This window comes from Pleurodeles waltl, chromosome 9 (assembly GCF_031143425.1).
Source record: "Pleurodeles waltl isolate 20211129_DDA chromosome 9, aPleWal1.hap1.20221129, whole genome shotgun sequence".
Taxonomy (NCBI): Eukaryota; Metazoa; Chordata; class Amphibia; order Caudata; family Salamandridae; genus Pleurodeles; species Pleurodeles waltl.
Genome location: NC_090448.1, coordinates 233,724,347 through 233,746,584, shown reverse-complemented (window position 1 = coordinate 233,746,584; position 22,238 = coordinate 233,724,347). Strand labels below are relative to the sequence as shown.

Sequence of the window (22,238 nt, the reverse complement as noted above, 5' to 3'; positions counted from 1 at the left end):
TTTGCTTGGGAAACTCTTCTGCAGACATAGGATGATGCTTGAGAGTATACAATGTGCACTGTGCCTCAAACACCGCAGCCATCAGTGATCCACAATATTTGCCATACACTTGACGTCTTCACAGTTCAAACTGTCCATTTCTAACACCGTATAAAACACCTTTAGTGCACAAATATGGTAGAACCCACAACTATAAAGGTACCCGAGGCTTACCTTTAATGGCTGATATGCAGCAATGGTCAGTTTGGCATTGAGACGGATATGACCATGTGTGTAGCTAACAAGGACCGTTGTATAGCCCTGCGCCTCTGCCTTTACTGTGACACCACTGCAGAAATCAGGCCCCGGCTTTAGTCTCCCTGTTAAAACAAAAAATTACATATTTTAGAAGACCAAACGATGCCTCTCTCTCCAACAAGATGTTAGCCTTAAACATAAACGTATGGGCTGGCATCCTGATAAATAGTCTTTTCCATCTAGCACAAAGTACAATAATGTTCTAGCGACACACTGCTTCTAGTTAGCCTATAAGTAAAATTGTTAGCTGCTATGTTTTAAATAGAATGATAAATGACACACAAAACGGGCAGTCTTCCCAGTGAATGGCTAAAAAGCTAATGAAAAATCTCTATAAAAAATCTGCACTGCACATTTGATTTACAGTTCTTCAATATTTTATCAAAATCAGTGCCTGGAACACAGGAGCTGTACTTCCTAATGAACGCCAGATGGGGTTCCAATTTCCTGGTTTTATGCCAATTACTTTTACTACACAAATAGTGAATAGCATTATTCACTATGTGTGAAACAAAAATGGAGTACAATTATCTGGAATATGTCCTTACTTGAAAGCTGAGGTAAGTACAATGTGTTTTAATGCAAGTTGCATGTGTGTGTGTATGTGGGAGACAGTGTGTGAATGTGAAAGCATGTATGTGTGACTGAAAGTAAAGGTCAAATGGCATGTGATGTCAAGTATGCTACCCCTGGCATTTTGGTGAGTTGACGTCCACAGGTCGTATGTTCTGTTAAAACGTGGTGGTTGGGGTGGGGTCGGGCTGACCTGATGTCTTCCAGTAAACATCTGTATATTAATCATCATAAATTTGTTCATAGAGCCTATTGCACTTCCTGGCATTAATGACGTGTAGACTCCGTGAAGATGCATATTGCATGAGATACAGAGCGCCTTAGAGTTCTTTCAAGTAACTATAATTTGCGCCCTTGCAATGCAGTTTTTTTTATTCAATAATTGTATTGCAAATGTTGCAGTGGTAATTTCAAAGATGCCATTCAAGACCTCATCAATGATATAATATGTGCAGTGGTGATTAACTGTGCATGGCAAAGGCACGAGTTATAGTTACCTTAGGGCACAATTTATAGTTACATGAAAGAACTCTAACTGCTGAATTTCTATGGTTTTGTATGAATAAATTCAGAACCTAACTAGAAATTTTTTAATTACTATACATTACTATATATATTACTATACATCATTCCAACCCCCCGCCCCCATGGCGCACGGCTAACACACGGCCTGGCCTGCAGTCAAGCCCTTATAACCAACTCAACCTCACCCCACACACACCCTTTGGCTGTGGGCAGTGCAGGTTGGCCACAGAGCCTGTCTCTGTCAGTGGATTTGTGAGTGGGCGCGTGAGAGTTTGAGTGAGTCTGAAAGTGGGTGTTTGAGTCTGAGTGGGTGTGGGGGGGTGCATGAGTGTCTGTGTAAGTGGACGCATGAGTCTGAGTGCATGTACGAGTGAATGAATTAGTGTATGAATGAGTTTGATTTTTATTTCAAATTTTTCCATATTTGCGAATAATTTGTGAAAATTTGCAAATTGTTACGAATATCAAGCATGGTGACACAAAATTATTTTACACCCAACAATACCACTGGATTAACCACTAATTATGAATTACAGAGTATTGTGCTACTTGCCATAAAGGGGTTTGAAGCATTACCAGACAGAAAGCACTATATAAATGCAATTACAATATATTTACAATTCAATACAATATCTTTTCATCATTATCTCAAGCCCTTTTTTTCATGTCTGAAATGGAGGCTTGAATAAACTACTTTTACTTTGCTTATGAGTCTAATTCATACATTACTTACAGGTTAATGACAGGTAGAATTAAAGAGTATGCATGGATAGGAAAGCAACTTTTCTCACAGCATCTGCAATCCCACTGCTGCTGAAAACATATGAGCAATAAAGTCTGACTTTTCATGTGGATTTAACCCTCCACTTTTTCAGCTACCTATCCTCTTCTTCAGGATATTGCGGACTAAGGCATAATGCTAGGGTTAACGTTTTGAAAAACAGTAAGATTCAACTGTTATACAAGATTTGTACAACACAATGATGTAATAATCACACTCTGATGGAATACATTCAGTGCCTATAGACAAACAACTGTGCGAGAATGTACAGCTTTTACCACACACTATTTAGAACTCTGTATACGGGTTACTCCTCACAGCTGTGATGAATATCCCATCTGTCGAAATCTAAATCCCATAAAATATAATGGGATTTAAATTTCAGCGGACTGGATATCCGTCACTGTTGTGACAGAGTAACCCGTCTGTCGAGTTCTAAATTGGGCCCCAAGTCTATGAATAATGTAATTCTTTTAAATAATCAGAAATTAAAACGTGCATGTTTTGTGTTTGTTATTTATAACGTACACAAACCAAAACTTCCTCCTCACCTGGTAACTGTTGAAAAACACCCGGATTTTCTACTTCAACAGCCAATTCAAAATGTGAGCAGTCACTCAATGTAACCATTTCACTTCCTTTCCCATCCATCAGGCCATTAATCCGCAGAGGTAATTCTAATTTCTGCCCCACTCGTGCTTCTACCTGGCACGGAATGAACTCCATACCACTGGGTTCAATGACATAGACCTTTAACACAAGAGACAATTCAGCAAAATAATATATTGAAACAATGCAACAGTGCATATATCAAACATAGTGAAATAAAAGCAAACTTTATCCCAACTATTTTGTAAACCTCAAACGGTTACACCTTTACTTGTACTAACAAATTGGTAATAAACTATGATTAGTTTTGTTTTTTTGTTATTGAAGAATCTGTTATTTGTTACTTGAATCTATTATTTGTTATTGGCACAGATTTAGGAAACCCTATTTTCCAAGATCATTGTTCTGCTCTTAGAGTATAAATATAGTTTGAAGTCCCTGGCTTGCATAAAGGCCATTTTAAAGCAGTGTTAAAATGGAGGACTGAAAATCCACATTTGCCCTAGGAATTAAGTTGAGCACTAAAAGGGTTTAATAGCAACACATTGACAGTCGGAGTCGCTTTCACTATTATCTAGAAAATAAAATTGGCACATATACTCCCACTTTTGTTTAAAAAAAAAAAGCTGCTTCATGTCCATGCCATGCAATTTGCACTTGATTTGAAGTAAAGTGCAGAGGTAAGTGGCAGAGTTATGATTTAAAAAAAAATATTATTCTGAGGTCATCAACATATTATGCACAAACTAAAGTAGAAAATGACACTGTGAAAAAGATTAGAAATTATGGTGATGTGGTTTGTTAGCTTTGTTCTCCAAAATGCACATGACAGCAGATGTTAACATGTTATTTTTCACTGGAAGAAACTGTCATTTATATTGTCAGTCACAGAATCCATTTTGTGATGTCAATTATTCTTCTGATTTTTGTTTAGTGTTGGCTTGACACAGCTGACTGTAATATTTATCCAGGCAGATGAGGTACCATCAGTATTTTTCTCTTACTTTACACTACAAGACCCTTTGATGTACCATCCCATCTCCTATAAAGTGCTTGCATTGCAACACATCAGAGACTAGCTGACACTCCAAAAGCACACAGAATCATCCCACATTTAAACTCTTTAATTGATAGATGCATTGTATATGAAAATCATTTTTGTTTACTCACGGTTGCAGGACTTCTTAATGTTTTACTCAGAGCTCAAAATGCAAGCCAGAACGATTGGCTTTGCCAGATTTGTTTAAATTGCTATTTAAACACCTCTTAGCAAAATATTTATCCTTCCTTACAATAATTTCCTGTGATGCACCTGTATTGACCAAAATTTCCAACATCCATCCCATGAAGATGTGCCCATTTAAAGGCAAAAGAGGAAATTCAAATTTAGCTGAAATTACATCAAGCCCTTAAAAAGCAAGAGTGGAGCAATAATCAACTGGTGCTTTGGGGATATTCAAATCGGTAAAAGAAGGAAGTACACAAGGAGTGTAGAGACCTCCAGGTAGTCAAGGTTTTCTTGAGTATGTAATAGTTTTCTGGAAGGTCTTGTGTCCTGTGAAACACAACATGAACTCCTTTTGCAGTGATTCCCAAGAGCCCAACACAGGAAATGCATACAGATTTGTATAGGTTTGTTACATAGGATGGAGGTACCTTTAATTTCTTTGCAGGGGGCGTCTTCAAAAGGGGTACAGATTTGTGTGTTAGCTTAAAAACCTCAAACTCTGAATAATTACCACTTTACAACTAATGTAAAGCAGAAATTATGACTTATTACATGTCTTGACAGTACTGTCAGACTTGCGTACTGGCTCAAGTAAAAAACTTATAAGCGTTTAGGGCCACATGTGCATGGAAACAGGAATCCACAAAGCAAGATTTTAGAGTACAATAAGCACAGTGTAGAATGAAAACGAAGAAAATAAGGAAATGAAATGCATGACAAATGGAGAACCGTTGCAGCTCGCCACATCTGATGTGGATGACCAAAATGACATGCAGCAGATGTGTGTTGAGGTGTGAAAAAAAAAGACCCGAGGTGTGAAAAAAGACCCGAGGTTTGAAACCTCATTGACGGTCATATGCTATTTTTACTGAGAGGCACTAAAGATGGTAATGTTCTATTTATTCTCTGCTCCAACACATGAATACTCATGCAATAAAATAGATGTCCTTTCCTTGCCATCTACAACATTGCATGTAGGCTACTGCACACACAACATTGATCTTGGAATTTCATTCTTTTTTCAGTTCACAGCAGAACGGTTGTTACACGTTTAATGTGCTATGAAAAAAAAAATCCTACTTGGAGAACTTTAAACTTTATCAGGCCAATTTACGCGAAATACAAAATAACATTTCTTATATTACAATTACGAGAAGCAAATTACAAAGGGTAAATATATTACAGACTTTCAATTGCAAGTAATTGCACTGCTATTTGTAGCAATGCAAGGATTGTACAGAACAAACTGGAAGGAAATGTATTCTAAATGAACGCTCCTAAAAAGTAAAACATTTTTGCAATCTCCGATACTAATCTATTTTATGGATTATTTTAAATAAACGGTCAGCACTTTCCAGCAAGGACAGTTTAACAACAAACGGTCACACTCACCTTCATTTCCCCGTAATGGAGAGGATTTTGAACATCATGAGCCTGTATGGCACTAACACCAACATCATTTCCAGTAGTCATAACACCTTTAACAGTAACTGTCGCCACTCCTTGATTAGCCGATGACCAACTAAAGTTCCCACTTCCACCATGGGCCTAAAGGGTAAAGGAAAGAACAACTGATAAGATCACAAGGCTTAAAATGCGCGAATATAAAAAGTAGCAAAGCGTCGAAGATGCGTTTAATTGACGAATATATATATTGTGTCTATAGTGTCGAGTTCCATTGCTTAACACACAGGCGTGGGTATGTTACCAGTCACGTCTTTTAAGCATTAGACAAATCTGGTAAAAAGCTCACTACTTCCCACAGTAAAAAGCAAAATACATTTCCTCAATACTGCAAAAAAAGCTTTATCTAGTGATCAATGTGTTACTACATTTACGATTGCTAATGTTTTTGAGCCACAGGTGTACTTTTAATCCTCGGGAAAAAGAAATCTGAAGCTGAAATTAGAAAAGAAATCAGAAATGAAAAATTCAGTATGACTGTCTTCAAAAAGAAGCAAGACACTCATTTTTCATATATGTCTTATTTCAAGCATACTCCACAAAAAAAGAAAAAAATACTACCATCTCAATGTGGAAGTCTGCAATACAAATCTGAGCTCACAAATGAATTAATGACATATTGCTTCAATAGAGAGTTACAGATGCTTCCTAAAGTGTGCACTTAGAACAAGTATACAGGTTTGGAAATTAGTACTAAAAATAAGCTATGGCTCAGAAAAAAAAGCTGAGTTACATAGACAAAAATCAATTATTCTTTCTGGTATCTTGGCATTCCCTAACTGCGCTTGTGCATTTTTTAAATGCTACTTTATTCGTTTTTTAAAGCAGTGCACAGACAGTTCACAGACACAGGTTGCACGTGAGCAGCATAGTGCATACAGTAGCTGGAGCATGTTTGCACGATGCAACGACTGGACAACAGAACTGATAGTGCCATGGATGTCTGCTGCTTGTTTGCTACTATACAACCATAATAATGTAATAGACTAACATGCTTGCGCTTTTGAGGGGGGGGGGCAGCACAAGCAATTGCACTTTCCACAGTCCAGGTCTTCTTGTAGCTTGTCGCAAGTTCTGGTGAGGTTCCTTTTTATTTCCTTCTCTGTCGCCCACTCTGCCACATCCCAGACCCATTGGTATCCCTCGGGTCCTTGAGCCCAGCAAGGCTATCGCTAAACTTCCTTTAGCTAACAGGAGGGTATACAGCACAAACTTTTGCTTTATTTTATACTTTGTTTTTAATTGTTTTTATGACATCCATTCCCAATAAGCAGGTGTGTGGCTCTAGTTGAATTGTGAGCGACATGTGTCAATTATCAGTTTACCATCTCCCTTCAAAACTTTGTACTTTAGGACAGTTCCATACCAGGTGTATGTGGCCTTTGGGTCCCGACATTTGGGGGAGCAGCTCGGAGGGGTACCAGTTATTAGACTCAACATTGCTGGTGTCATTTATGTGCTATGTATCTAATTAAAGTGTAACAATCTAAACCTTGCGCTGCTGGACACTTCTTCGATTAACAGAACTGTTTGCTTTCTCTGCAAAGCATTGATTCTGCTTCTGCATTTTAGACACAATCTGTTTTAAAGTAAAAGAGAGACTTTGAGGGGAAAAGGGTGGAAGAGAAAAGAAGAAAGAATGAGTCCTCCGATCTGTGCTGCTGCCAGCGAAAATCACCATAAATTATCTAGTTATTTAAGATGCTTTAACAGAATTACAATGCCAAGTGTATGCCCTGAATGTTCAGGCTCAGGCAGCTGGATAAATGAACAAAATGATCACACCTGAGTGGAGGGCAAGCACTTTTTTGTGGGCGAAAACAATTTCTGCCCAATCAAAACATATACTCCTGACTCCCAACATGTGGGCGGAGCCAAAGCCCCTCTTTAGGGGATTGTCAAACAATTGTCTGGCGACAGCTGCACTGTCAAGTCAGACCACAAAAAGTATCAAGCAGAGTCTTCACTCAGCAACCACAAGGTCAAAGCTCAATATTATTTTTACGCAACATAGGGAGAAAAAAGTATTGTTTTGGTTCATGGACAGGCCAACAAATAATCTTTTGTACCTTTAAAAGACAAAAAAGATTTTAAACATAAAAAAAATATATATATATATCAATACTACACTTCTTTCCAGAGAGAAAAGTATGAAAGAAGAAATGATAAATATATAAGTTTAGAACTTAGAATAAATGCTTTTATAAGGAAGAATAAACTTAGTCACCTTAAAGTTTTGGGCAGGTCTTCACAGAAATTTGAAAGAATAATGTTTCAATTTTTTTCTTAACTAATGGTTAAAAACAAAAACTCCGTTTAAGCATGAGAGGGAGAGCTGTGGTAGTGGAGTTATTTGTGGCTGGAAAGGAGATTCCTTTATTTACTGACTAACTTTGTTATAATGCACACAACTAATGCCATCTATACCAGAAGTGCCTGAGGTCCGCATAATGGAAAAGCAAAATACAATCTTCCAGTTTACTAAGCTTACAAAGCCAAGAAACACAGTTTTTCTATTAAAGTGAATAACCACTTTTGAATTGCATTGACGATGTAAAAAATAAGTAACAGTAAAATCTCAACTATAGATTTTAAATTATTTGCAGCAAAAACACAATAAACTTGTCTTAGACATTAGTAAAAGCCAGAAAGAAGAACATGCATTGTATATATTTTATTTTCCGGTTATTCTATGCATCAGAAATGCCACAGTTTCCTTTCTATCTTTGTGGAGCAATCCATCTATTCATTCTCCATGTGGAAATGGCAGAGCAGGTACATTTAAAGCATCATTTGTCCTGGACAACTGTTGTGTATATTTAGTTTTCATACAACTGGCATTTCAAAAGACATTCACAACTCAATCCTTTGTTGAACCAATCCCACAATGCCATAACTAGCTATGTAAAGTGTATAGTAAACACCTTTTTGTAAACCACTTTGATACTGAAAATCTTAAGTCTATTACTCGGACGAAAGCTCAATGTGAAGACTGAAACTTTGATGACGTTAACTTGACAGATGGATAAAATGGTAATTTTCTTATGATTTTCAAGAGACTTGAATATAAAGGGAGCACTATCCTGGGTCTGCACCGATATTGTGTGCATCAGGTGCATTAGGGAACAGTGCGCCAGATTATGAAACACAATGCTGTCTTCAGGGCAGGAGAAAATTCACTTGTGCCAGACAGAAGGCTGCGGTTAAATACAGAAAAAGGCATTCAAACTGCTGGCCTATGTATCCCTGCAGGCAGCAAACCTGGGTGAACTTTAGGTGGTTGCAGTGCGTGATTGTGCTCCGCTGCTGGGTCTGCATAGGAAGGTCATTAGGTACCCACAACATCTCCCAGGAAGACCTCTTAAAAGGGTGCACTAACTATATATGCAATTTCCTATGTGTCATACACACATTCAGTGTGCCGTCTGACGATTTGTGTACTCCTGAACATAGGCTTCAAATAAAGCATAACTGCAAAGGCAAAAGACATTCACGCCCCCAAGCAAAGGAGGAATTACTGCCTAGAGATCACATAGGTTCAGGTTCATAATATGCTGCCCTGTGTGGCAGTTTCTAAAAGTACTCTGTTGGTACAAAAAACAAACACTGGTTGCAACCCTCTGGTATATCAATTATACAGCCGTAGGTACATAAATGTCAGGTTCAGAGGAGGAAAACAGCAAAGTTCTCAGGCATAACAAATCTATTACTTATTAAAAATTATGTGTAGAGAAAATATGAAGCAAAAAATGAAAAGGGTTTCTAGCCATCTTTCTGAGCTATCTACTGCAACTCAGAAATAAGAGTGCAAAGAAAGGAAAACTACAGAGCAGCAAACAAAAAGGAAACAGCTGAGAAAAACGGTCAATGGTGAGAAGAGGTTCTGAGCCCATGGTTGAAAAAGAAGGAAGAGCATTAAAAAAAAAAAAAAGAAAAAAAAGACAACCTCCCAGTGGAGCTGGAGGAAGGGAAACAAAAGGGAGAGGCACGGTTGGGTCAAATCAAAATCTGAAATGTATCTACAACACAAAATGCATTTGATTCAACAAATCTGAGTCAGAAATATAGATCAATATTTTAGCCAGATTTGCCTATTAAGGGAAGTTGTGTGTGGGGGAAGGAGGAGTGGGCATTTAAATCATAAGTTGACATAATAGACTCGTAGGTCTATTGGTCAGTCTTGCCCAAAAATGTTTTAAATAGATTTGTCGAAGGTCGGCCAATTTAAAATTCTTACGGTGTGTAATGTTTAATGGATTTTGTACCAATTATTGACTGGCTCACAGCTGACATTCTGTTGTATGTAACCGTGCCGAAAGTTAGGACCTTCTTGATTTGTTGTTACTCTGCCAGGAAGGAGGACAGCTATGCTGCCTCAAGGACTGCTACTCAGCTTCTCTAAAAGTACTGCTGCCCTGTTGTCCTCTTGCCTGATGAAGAACTGGACCTGCACCTCCATCTTGAACCCAGGACCCCACGTTGACTCCAAGGCTCAGTCTGCTGGTCTCCTGATCTAGGCCTTGAGGGGGGGAGGAGAGGAAGGGGACATTAAAAAAAAACCTCCCCAGTCAGCTCCTGGTGCCAGCTGCAGCAAGTTACTGACCCCCTAAGTGGTGCCCTTCAGGTCCTTGGCACTTGGTGTGTCTCAGTACTCTTTAAATCAAGCAATTGGGCTCACTGAGACAGTTAACGGGCCCGTTTACACCAAGACAATGCCACTCACAAAAAAAAAATCTAGCATGACATGCTGCCAGCCCTTCTCTTTGCACAGCCCAAAAGGACTAAGAACGCAAAAGCACCCACCCTTAACACCCAGCATGTTCTTCACGATGCCCTCCAACACAAAGGGGACTCTTGGCACCAAACATGAGAAGGTGAAACTTAAGAGGGACTAATCTGGGACTGTATCTGACCCGTTGAATTTTTTTACTTGGGAGCCATGGTTGGTGCTTTCTGCTTTTAGGTGTTATTTTATAGTGTATTCTTCAAAAATTCACATTTCCGGTTGTACTGATTGGATGTTTGTTGGTTTGGTCTTGCTTTATTTATAAAATTCAGCTCATTTTTCCTAACCTGGTGTGGGATCCTTTTTGTATGGTGTTTGCACTGCTTTACCATTTGAAATATTGCCCAAATACTTTATACACTGCCTCTAGATTAAGCCTGAAAGCTCTGTTTCAAGTGACTTGGGGGCAGGGGAGGGGAGGTGGGGGGGGGGGGGGCAATAAGCACATGTTAATTTGGGGTTTTATTGTGTCTTACCCTTACAAGGACTGTGGGTGCTGCTGAACCAGGAGTCACACCGCAGTCAACCAGTAACCAAATGTATTACTTTATATGTCTCAGCAACTTAAATGAGAAATTCCATAAGATTGTGACATGATTAGACGTTGCAAAGCAATAAATCTCTGATGTTGAGGGATGCTCAAATGTGCCAAGAGCAAAAAACTACACCTTGGAAAAGACCTTGACAGTGGTCCAAGCAAGAAACAAAGACCCTGAAGGTAACTCAAGGCAAAACAACCCCGGAATTGTAAGAATACCCGAAGGAAGCCAAATCAGTAATATGCAACAATGGGTTGAACAGATGTAGAGCGCAATTTTCAGCAGGGAATACTTCTCAAGAGATATTTCATAGTCAAACGTCACTCAGGGTGCTGGCTTCCAAATCTGCCCAGGTCAGAACTCTACACCAGTTATTGTCAGAATCCTCAACTAAGGAGAAGGGGACACTATCTTAAACTTGCGTACAATTTGAGGAGGCCACATCTCCATTGTTCCTTGAAGTAAAAACAAAAAACTTTGGAAAAAGGAAAGGCAATATGTTCTGTTATGCCCTACCAAAATATGCATTAAACACAGAAGGAAAAGCTACTTCACAGTGGCTGAGACAGCTATGGAATACATTGACCTGAGAGGGCTAAGAGTTCTTTGCTACAGCTGAGTGATAGGAGACCTATACAGTATGGATCAGACAACAAACATTGATTAACAGAAATACATAAGCTGACATGACAACAACTGCTCAATTACTAAGTTCCTCCAAACTTTGTCCTATGATACCAGATAAACAATGTGATTGAAAGTAATCTAGAATACCTTTACTTTATATACATTCTTTGTATTTAGCTTAGCCTACTAAATTAGGCACTTTTACTTCATTTAATTAATATAGGTATACCAAAATTAAGAGTATGTGTTTGAGACAAACATGTGCATATTTTATTTTAACTCGGCTGATATCTCGAGAAAAATGGCTCAATTTTCAAAACCTATTTTAAGTGATAAATCATATGATGCTGGCCGGACTTAATACTAATGTCATAACCTTGGTGGCAGGGTATTGCAGGCATCGCTGCTACCTAATACCCATGTTGAGGCATTCAAAATTGACAGACGTTTTTGCCTTACTATTGGCAATCCTGCCTAATCCACTGAGGTGATCACTGCTAGTCTTCTTGCATACAGTGGCCGCCAATGTTCTTTTGTTTGGTGCAGTCATGTTACTAATAATATTAATAGCATGAGATGATTTTCATTGACCCTAACTGGAGACCCCCTGACTTAGGGCCTCATTACGAATCTGGCGGTCACTAGCCCGCCAGTCTCGCGGACGGCGGTTTGATCGCCACCAATGCTGTGGTCCAAGCGCGTCATCAGAACCCTGGCAGTCAGGTCGCCAGGGCACCAGCTCCACCAGGTTCGGAAATCCCGGAGGTCTGGAGGTGGCTGCAGTCCTAATCCACCTGCCCCTTCTCTGCCAGAAGGTGGTACCACTGCCATGAAAATGCTAGTGGAGGACATGAGCATGGGGCCCCAGGGACGCCACTGCACTGCCCATGCACTTGGCATGGGCAGGGTAGGGCTCCCCCCCCCCCCCCAAACCCCCGGTCAGCACCTTCGCAATGTTCACTGTCTGCTTATCAGACAGTGAACATTGCAAGGGTGCTGGTGCACCCTGCACTCTACAGCATTGCCACCGGCTCGATTACGACCTGGAGACAATGCAGTAAGGCTGTTTCCCACTAGGTCAGCAAGTAGAAACTCAGGTTTCCGCCCACTGACCTAGTGGGAAACTCTTAATGGGGCTGTATGGCAGCAACCTCCCCATCAGAAGTTCGGCAGACGGTGTAAACCATACACCAAACTCATAATGAACCCCTTAGTGTCCCAGCAGAGCTCCCCATTAAGGCCCATTTTGTTAAATATTTATGTTATCTGTATAGAATTCCTGGTGCATTTGTTTGGTTTTGAGATCATGTCACATGCTGATGACACTCAGAGCATCGCAGCCATCGCTGACAATTCTTCTGTAACTCAAGATATCTTCTGCTCTTGTATGTCCCACTGGCTAGCTGGATGAAGGTCTTAACTTTCAGTGTTCTCTCTGGTGGTCCTGTGATATGGGCCCCAACACTTTTCCATGGAATGCAGTAGGAACTTTAGCTTTTGGTTAGGCTGCAACCGGACACCAACCCATAAGGTAGCCAAGGGTACTGTCATCCTTCTAGCTATCCTTCACATCTGTACTACAAAAACCCTTTTCACCTGGGAATTGTGCTCCATATTCTCCATTGCCTACAGTGTTGAAAATACAGAGGCCTGTTTTTTTCTCAATCTTCCAGCCCAGGCATCAGCTTCCCTTCATCTTACCTATGGCAGTGGTCAATCCTAAAATCACTATTTGTTCACATAACTTTAAACAATACTGGATCCATCTATCTTAAATGAAACTTTCTACTCTATTGCTCTCTCAGTTCTCTTGGTTCATCTCGCAACCATAAGTGGTCACTTCATATATTAAATGCTATTGCAGTGGCTCCTTTTCCTACTTCACAGGCAAACACGAGATCTGTACACCCATCTTCATATATAGATCTCCTGCCACAGTCAGTTCAAGAAGTGGTTAAGAAGTTGGCTCTTCCAGCAAGTGAGATACAGCTCTAGCAGTTGCTTCTTTTTCCTCAGTGCCAAAACACTTGTGGGCAGCAGACACACTTTAAAAAAAAACCAACATATTATTTGGCTACAGAACGGAGTAGCTAAGAGATGGATCAGTGAATTCCCACCCCAGGCCCAATGTTTGGCTCACAGGCACAATTTATTGTATTAAGATGATGGGATTAGAAGGAAATTGTGAATTGAGTATACTAATGTACTTTACACCTAGCAGCTAGGCGGCACGACTTCTGAGGCTTGCCAAAAACCATACCTGCTCAGTGTAAGTAATCAAATTATCAACAACACATAGCAGGGCTAGTAAACCCCAGAAACTCACGGTCCCCAACAGAGTGCTGGGGAGGAGGCAAAAACAGCTGCGACGATTGATAAAACTAGGTGTGAACCTGTTGTTAACATGTTTTGCTGCATTGCTTCCAACAGGTAGCCCTACAGAAAAACAGGTCTACACACCGGGAGTTGATAAAATTCAACTGTTATTACATGTTGTGCCTACAACTAATACTTTGTATAGAAGTCGGCTCTATTTCTGAATACATCTCAATGTGTCGAGGTATGCTGATTTGGTGTCTCATTAATCAAAATGAAGTTTAAAAAAAAAAATCCAAATCATAAAATCTCTTTAGATTTGTAGCACTGCCATAGATTTATGCTGAATAAGACAAAAAATAAAGTCAAAATAGCTTTCACTTTAGCCTACAAAGGCTTAAACAAATATAATACTGAAAAAAAGTCAGTTTCATGTTTCAGAATTTGCACACAGATATGAAGATGTTTGCCAACATCAGCCCACACACTCAAATATGCCAGGTACACGCTTATAACTAATGCAAGTATCCTGTGAATCATGTACTCCCTGCACAATGTTGCACAATTCAAAGGAATGCAACTGTCTTATTCTAACGTATAAAAGAAATAATCATATTTGCGAGATAGACTGTAGCTAGTGGTGAATCTGTCACTGAAGGTATGTAGAACTTACTGCAGGTCTTCAGTGGAATGATACAAGTGCTGCCACAGCACAAAACAAAAGTCCACACAAATTATAAACAAGCTTAGCAAAAAAACATAGTAAGATAACCACTTTTGTATATTAAAACCAAGGTGGCACTGTTCATGAACACAGCTTTCTCACATTGTGCAAAATAACTGTATGACTTAAATATGCTCTGCCTTACAAATGGGTATGAAAAATCCAGTCGCACCAAAATGGAATACCTTTATAGTATACTGGTAGGCACCAGCCCTTAGCTGCCAGGGAAATATCAAAATGTTTGGTGAAAGGATTATGGGCCCATAGATTTCAACCTCCTGCTGGTTTCTCACTGGAACAGGCAGGGTGTGGACTCCTCCGTCCTGCAACACAACAAATTGTAAATCAGATGATTATACACTCCCAAAATGCTGCATTTTGATTAGCTCTTACCTGGTCGATACCAGTTATGGAGAACCATAGCTAGTACCCAAGACAAGGCTCACTATAGTATTAATCCACATCACTACGTCTACTTATCCTAACAATTGCCTGTGAAGATAACAACGTTCTCATCAAGAACTGAGAGCACTCACGTAGATCACATAATGTGACTGCACTTGCAGATAACATTAAAATCATTTGCTTCTTATTGCAGAAGACATATTAGAACATTGGAAGTTGGCAGCTCCATTGAAAACAATGGAGTGCTGCGGGCTTTTACTGGCCGGTAAAAGCCCGCAGCGCCAACATTCCAATGGGCTTTGTTCACAGCAGCAGCTGTGAACAAAGCCTCATGGAGCCCGAGGGGATTCTAATCCCCTCGGGCTCCGTGAGCAATTTGTTCTTTTTAAGAGAACATTCTGCCCTGAGTGGCAGAATGTTCTAATAGCTTTAGAACCCGCCATAGCGGGCTCTACCGGCTATTAAAGGCCCTTTCCCTTGTTAAATGGCCTCGCCTTCGGCTCGGGCATTTAACTCGGGAGCGGGCCTTTAATAGCCGGTAGAGCCCGCTACGGTGGGTTCTAAGGGTATATTAGAACATTGGAATGTTGGGAGCTCCTCTGGAGACAATGGAGTGCTCTGGGCTTTTACTGGCTGGTAAAAGCCCAGCGCCTGTCAACATTCCAAAGTTCTTTGTTCACAGCTGAGCTGTGAACAAAGGCCTCACGGAGATCGAGGGGATTTTAATCCCCTCGGGTTAGGTCAGGACTTTGTTTTATTTATTAGAACATTCTGCCCTCTAGTGGCAGAATGTTCTAATAGTCTTATAGCCCTTCGTTGCTGGGCTATACCGGCCATTAAAGTCCCGCTCCCTTGTTAAAGTCCCTCACCTTCGGCTCGGGCTTTTAGCACTGGAGTGGGCCTTTAATGGCTGGTATAGCCCGCTGCGGCAGACTCTAAGGCTATAATATGTACAAGAGAACGATTTTCATCACTGCTGCACGATTCTGAAATTAATGAGTAATCAAAAACATTTCATTTCATGTGTTTGTCATATTCAAAGAGTTTCTAGTCTGAAAACTGTAGTCCAGGGCTGTTTTCATTGTGTTGTAAAATAGTTGCCTCATTCTTTTGTCCAATTTACAATGTTACTTTTTTTTTTTTATATATTTTTTTTTAATTGCCTTCGAAAGTTGTCATTTATACGGTATATCAGAGAGACTTTCTCTGGATAATAAAAACATTTTTAAACAAATGTCATCATTTTCTCATATTTAATTCACAATAAAAATGACTGAGGCCAGTGCACATTCTCTTTAGGAACTACTGACAAAAAGGAGTGGTCCAAGTTAAAAGAAAATTAAACTTCAAAAGGCCAAATAATTAATAGAACCTCGCACACAAGATCACACATCTGTTTTGTCCCATGAAAAACATGTTTTTTTAGAAAACATTTAATGCGCTTTACCCCAAGATGTTAAGTGTTTGATTTTAAACAGCAAAGTTATCCAAGGAGAAGGCACTCCCAGATAGTTAACGATGTTGATGGTGTTGGACCCTCTGTTTCACCTCGGAATCCACCTTGGTTAGTAAATACTTGACAGCGCTCCCCCTTAAATCATATTGCTTAATTCAAACTTTTTTAGAATATTTCAGTGCAACATACAAATAAAATCCTGACAGTATTTTTCACCTAAGCTTTTCCTTGTTTAAAGAAGATTCTCCACATTCAATAATTAACACGTTACAAAATGAAATCATTCACCAAAACACATATGAACAACCATGATCACTAACTTTTCTATTCAGACACCATCACTCGCTGAGACCCCAAAGGCAGGCCCCTTCATTTCACGATTTAAGGTAAGCTAAAAACAAACTATTGTTTACAATACACTTAAAAAGAATACAATAATGTGTCCTCATTTGTAAATCTACTTTAAAATATAATAAAAATAATTTAAAAAACAAATGGGGGTTCAGGGCATTTGGTGAGTTGTGTTCCAGGTTTATTTTTTGACAAAATAATGTTTACCTGATTTTGTGTTACCAGGAGTTTTTTTTTTAAATTAATCATTTACAGCATCTGTAGGGTTTAGAGTTAAAACAAAAGTTGCAGTTCAATCAGTTCCCTATTTTTGTGCAAGGTAATTATTTCAACTTATTTTTTTTTAAATATATTTATGGTTCAGAGTTAAAATTAGAGTGGATTACTGTTAGGTTTCAATAAATCACAGGGCGTTAGCGCAAGGGATAGGTCAATCACTATGGTTATTTTGATGTTAAAAAGAGTTTTAAAGCTATTATTGTAATGTTTCAGTTCGAGGTGATGGGCAATTGAAGTGATTATCCGACACAATCAAGGTGGTAACACGTCACCTTGATGGGTGATTGGACTGAAAGGAGTCAATACATACCTGATCTACTATTGAGATTAGCGCTGCATCAATAATGGTTTGCCCCTTCTTCAAAGTCTTCACACGATGATAGGAACCATTCAGAGAGGATTCCAGAACCTCAAAGTAATCCTTGGACATCGCAGAGTCAATTCGAATATTCTGAAACATATTACAGCACTTTATTAACGCACTTGTACATGCTCATAACATGCAGCTTTAAATTAGGATCATGCTGTCTTTTAAACCAACTTTAGCATGAACAAGATAAGGGTTTTAAAGCCATTGTTTCAAACACTAATGGAAGGGTGTGTTTTGTTAAAAGAAAACGAGGAACAGTGGTTATTATCTTATTAAAAGGCACATTCGGACTGGTAATAGTTTGTGTGCTATAAGGTCTAACATCATTTTTCAGCCACCTTATTGCTGAAGGTTTTTCCTCACTGATGCACTGTAGGTGTTTTTCCCCCCATACGAGACATACCGCATAGGCACATGCAATTGTTTTCACTCAAACAATATTTTCCCTACATGTGAATTGAAAATGAACCCACTGTTTGTTTACTCTGGAGCGGACAAAACAGACTAAATATACCTTAATTTTGATTTATTGAAAATAACTATATATAGGCATTTATAAAAAGCTATGCTGTGTTAGTTTCACCCTCTTTGTAAAGAAAATACATTTCTTGAACATCAATCTTGTCCTCTTTTAAGTGTTGCTAATAGTTCACTGCTTTGGACAAACAGATGAGAAATCCAAGGCTCAACTACTACACATTTCTGAAAACTAGACCATTTCAAAAGCTGGAAATGTGTAATTTGGTCATGGTCTGCCATCAGCAAAATCATCACTGAATTTTCAAACTTGTTATATCTCCTCTCAGTTGTCTTATTTCCTTGACCACAACGGCATGACAGACCGGTCTGAGACACAAAAAGATTTGAAACTTTGCTGTTATTGCTCCCCCAGAATGCCCTGGTAGAAAACTGAGCTATTTTAACCAACTATATATGGTGACGTACGTAACCACTTAGAGATTCATTGTGTGATATCCTTCAATTGTCCACTACAGGAGGTTGGGCCCTGCTTTTCCACTTCTGAGCACCCAGGTTTGTAATAGGCCCCGCATTGCTTTCCCATCCTAAAGGGATCCATGCTTGCTCAAACCCAAGAACACCTATTGAAGGACAGTGCAGTATTTTGGCGTTATTTTCATAAGTGATGTAACCTGTTATGTTGCTTTTGAAGAGGATATAACCTGTGTCTGGACAGTAGAGGGTTGTCATCATCACCCTGTTACAATTAGGCAATCTACTACTACATGCAATCTTGACACTGAAGAATTCTCATCAGGAGAGTTAACTGTGTGAGGGTTAAATGTTTAATCGACAAAGGAACTACTACATCAAGTCACCCACTCTGTACCATGCTTATTTTCAGGCAACTAATGGACAAGGAAGGGAGAAGAGTCTGACAACTTCATCCTTTTGTATTCTGCAAACAGTATTTACATACAATGTAGCCTTCCAGTCACCCATTAAGAATCAAAAAGCAGGTGGTGGCACCTGGTGTGGGCAGAAAGGATACAGCAGCTGCTCCCTTCCCTTGTCTCCAGCCAGTAGACTGATGAGGACCAGTCCAGACTCTAGCCACTTGTGGTGGTCCCGATCATCGCACATATGGGTCTGCATGGATGGGTGCTGAGACAACTTTCTCCATCTATCGAAAGTCTCAGTATCCACCAGCTCCCCAATCAAACCACAAGCTCAGCTTTAGGCTGATCAGAGGTAGCCACATGAGCGGTTGACCTCTCTTCCCAAAGTCCTTCCCCATCCAAGTATGCACACCCAATTTGGAACAAGAGGCAAGACCAGAAAAAAAAGAGCTTTCAGTCCATTCTCCATCTATGCACAAGCAAATTTCAGCAGAGTAACTATGTTCTGCAGACCTACTTTTGGCACCCCTTGCCTATGCTGTTGTTGCCTGAGAAAATAAGAGTGGCCCAAGCAGACTTCCTCCTTTGCTGACAATCTCGTTTGGTACTGCTTAGAGGTTAGGATGGCAGCAGACACTACTCTCTGCATTTTTACAGAATGCCCTCACCCAAACGCCACATAGCATTACCCCAGCTTACTTAATATTGCAAAGTGAAACTAGCCTACTAATCTAAGAACTTATTGGGCCTTGTCAATGCTTGTTGAATGGGTGTTCTATGAGGTTGCTACGAGGTGCAGTCATGATCATTTGTTGCAAGCTTTTAGTCAGTCCTTCTCAAGTCTTATTTACATAGGGTGACTTGGAGTAGTAAACGTGCATCATCAATACCCTCAAACAAAAGTTTGTTTAAACACCAGAATTACTGATACAATACACTTACCTCAGATAAATAAACCTTATTACTTGATTTGTCATAAACATCAATTATGATTTCATAAATCCTCCCAGTCTCCAAGACCCATCGGTCTCCAGGATGAACAGAAAAGCCTGAATCACACAGAAGAGTACAAACAACATGGAGAAATTACCAGGGATAAGTACAGTCAATATTTATTAATATTTAATTTGCATACATCTCATATAATTTGCAATTTGCGTATTTTAAAAATTTCACAAATCAAATCAACCACTGATAAGAATAGAAGTGACATTTTGGCAAACTGCCCCCGTCAGATATTGCTAATACAAAAAAAACAACTACCATTTCATCTATTTGATTGATGCAACAACTGGTTTCCCTTTCTCCTTTATAGATTCCCATCCTTCATCAAGTTGAAATATTGCCATGATGAGCAGCACTGAATTTTAGTTGTTCTTAATGTAATCAATCCATGCTGAGCAAACTGTCCAAGGAATAACTGCTACTGCAGCAGCTACATGAATACCCAACCACAAAAGTGCAAGTCATCCAAATGCCTACCTTGAAATCAGAAGCCCTCCCTTTGATCTGTGCATACTTTAATGACTCAGTCCACTCTCCTTTGTTTTTCAATATCTTCACAGACACCATGAAAGATCCTTTGGCTGACGAGCACATAAATATAAATCACTTAATAGTATAGCCTCTCAATCTATAGTGAAACACTTTCTTTATGATCAATACTTCACCACATACTTGATTTAATCTCCAGACTCTGCTCCTTTTGTTCTCTTCAAATCATGTTAGAATCTGGGAACATACTGTACTGGTTAGATTAGGTCAGCTTATACCGCTGTCTCTGATAGTACACACCTTGTATAATCTTGATTGTTTGTTATGATACAGATCTCTTTTAGATTCTGAATCGGAGTCACCTCTGGACACAGTTGTGATCAATTTTGCGCATATTTCTGTATGTAGGTTATACCTCACACTTGCATTTTTATTTGCAAGTTTATATATTTCATATACTGTTATACGCTCTGATGCTCACAGGTCTGGTACCCCTACTTAACAATGCTCAATATACAAATAAAGATACATGAACGCTGAAAATGGCATCCCTACATGATACTGATTGAGTGAAAGTCTTGTCACTACCCAAACAAAAAGAATAAAGTAATGGTAGGAACAGCTACATCCCGTCCGTACAGGCTGATGAGCCACCCCTCCTACTTTTTCGCGACCTGAAGAGTATCTGTCAGGCTGAACAAAAGTCAGCTTGACAGATACTCTCCATGTTTAGGTCAGGCAAGCAGAAGATGGACATGCATAAAATGAACAGACTCCTGGCTGCCTGAGCTGAACTTTGCTGGGCTGAAGAAGCTGCAGCCCTGTGGGCGGGACCTCTTCAGCCTAGCATATGGGCCTCAAGGCCCTCCCCTTCATAACAAGGGGGGGATTGCTTCGGACCTGGGTACTTTAGTTTTAAGCCTTGAAGCTCCCAGGGCTGAGTGTCAATCAGTGACTCCTTGTCACAGAGTGGGGTGGGGTCAGCAGTCTCACTGACCCCATCCCACTCTGTGACGAGTTGGAACTGGTGCTTTCCCTCATTGGCTGACATTAGGCCAGCCAATGAGGAAAGGCAGCAGTCCCAACCCTCCTGGGATCTCTGAGGCTTCCCTGTCGGAGCTGCTTAGGTAAGTTTTTTTTTTTTTTTTTTTTTTTTTAATGTTTGGTGCGTATGTGCATGAATGTTTGTGTATTTCTTAGTGAGTGGGTGTGAGTGCGTGTGTGAATGAGTGTGTATGTATGTAACTTGCGCCCTCCCCCCACTTAAAATTACCGGCCGCCACTGGGTAGCAATGCTTGAATTGAATTCAGCCACTGGCAATGGCTCACTCTGCATCAGAGGTCATCGCTTTGTCTACGATGGGCATGCCACGACGTGGCATAGGACTCCAGTAGTACCTCACACACAAGGTCCTAATAGGTTGAAACTGGTCTGGGGCTGCTAGTGTTTCCATATGGAGGGGACCTGGGCTGGCACTTCGGGCTGGATTGTTTTCACTGGAGCAGGACTATGTACGATATGCATAGGGCTTGTCTCTCTCTAGAATTTACAATGGCCAAAAAACAATTAGGTGAAATTGTGCCCTCAGCAATCACCAGTGGCAGAGATTAATGTAAGAATTCCTTCCATCACATTTGTTTATTGCAGTTGTCATGATCCAAGCCTGGCAATCTAAAGCTTACCTCAAACATAACACAACACAACAAAAAATGCGTGTGTGTGTATAAATATATCACTGCAACTGAGACTAAACAACAAAAAAACCTAAGACGGATGCTGATCAATGCTTTTACATGGCAACCCATCCCAAATGAATAACAGTGCTAGGTTTCTTGGCTTCCACTCTGGTGCAACCACCACTCAGCTCTAGGCTCATCATGCGATGAAGATGAAAAAAAGCAACTAACACTGCTTCATAAAGAAAAGTTCTTTCTTTCCAGAGCAGGATTCACAGTTCCAGTACAAGTTTCAGTCTTTTCACAGCAATGTGGGAAACATACACCTAAAATGAGTGTCAGAACCCCAACTCTGTCCTCTGAAAGGCATTCTCATGAC

At 39.9% G+C, this 22,238-nt stretch overlaps 1 protein-coding gene across 1 annotated transcript in view; it reads right to left on the bottom strand.

Annotated features, from left to right (window-relative positions):
* Positions 1-22,238, bottom strand: part of NUP210 (nucleoporin 210) — a 462,103-nt gene that overhangs the window by 298,228 nt on the left and 141,637 nt on the right. Inside the window, exons 9-14 of the mRNA XM_069206618.1 lie at positions 19,631-19,737; positions 17,271-17,411; positions 14,655-14,792; positions 5,406-5,561; positions 2,728-2,926; positions 214-359 (exon numbers count right to left, since the gene is read on the bottom strand). Of these exons, the coding sequence (XP_069062719.1) occupies positions 214-359; positions 2,728-2,926; positions 5,406-5,561; positions 14,655-14,792; positions 17,271-17,411; positions 19,631-19,737 (887 nt within the window). The remainder of the gene's footprint in view (positions 1-213; positions 360-2,727; positions 2,927-5,405; positions 5,562-14,654; positions 14,793-17,270; positions 17,412-19,630; positions 19,738-22,238) is intronic.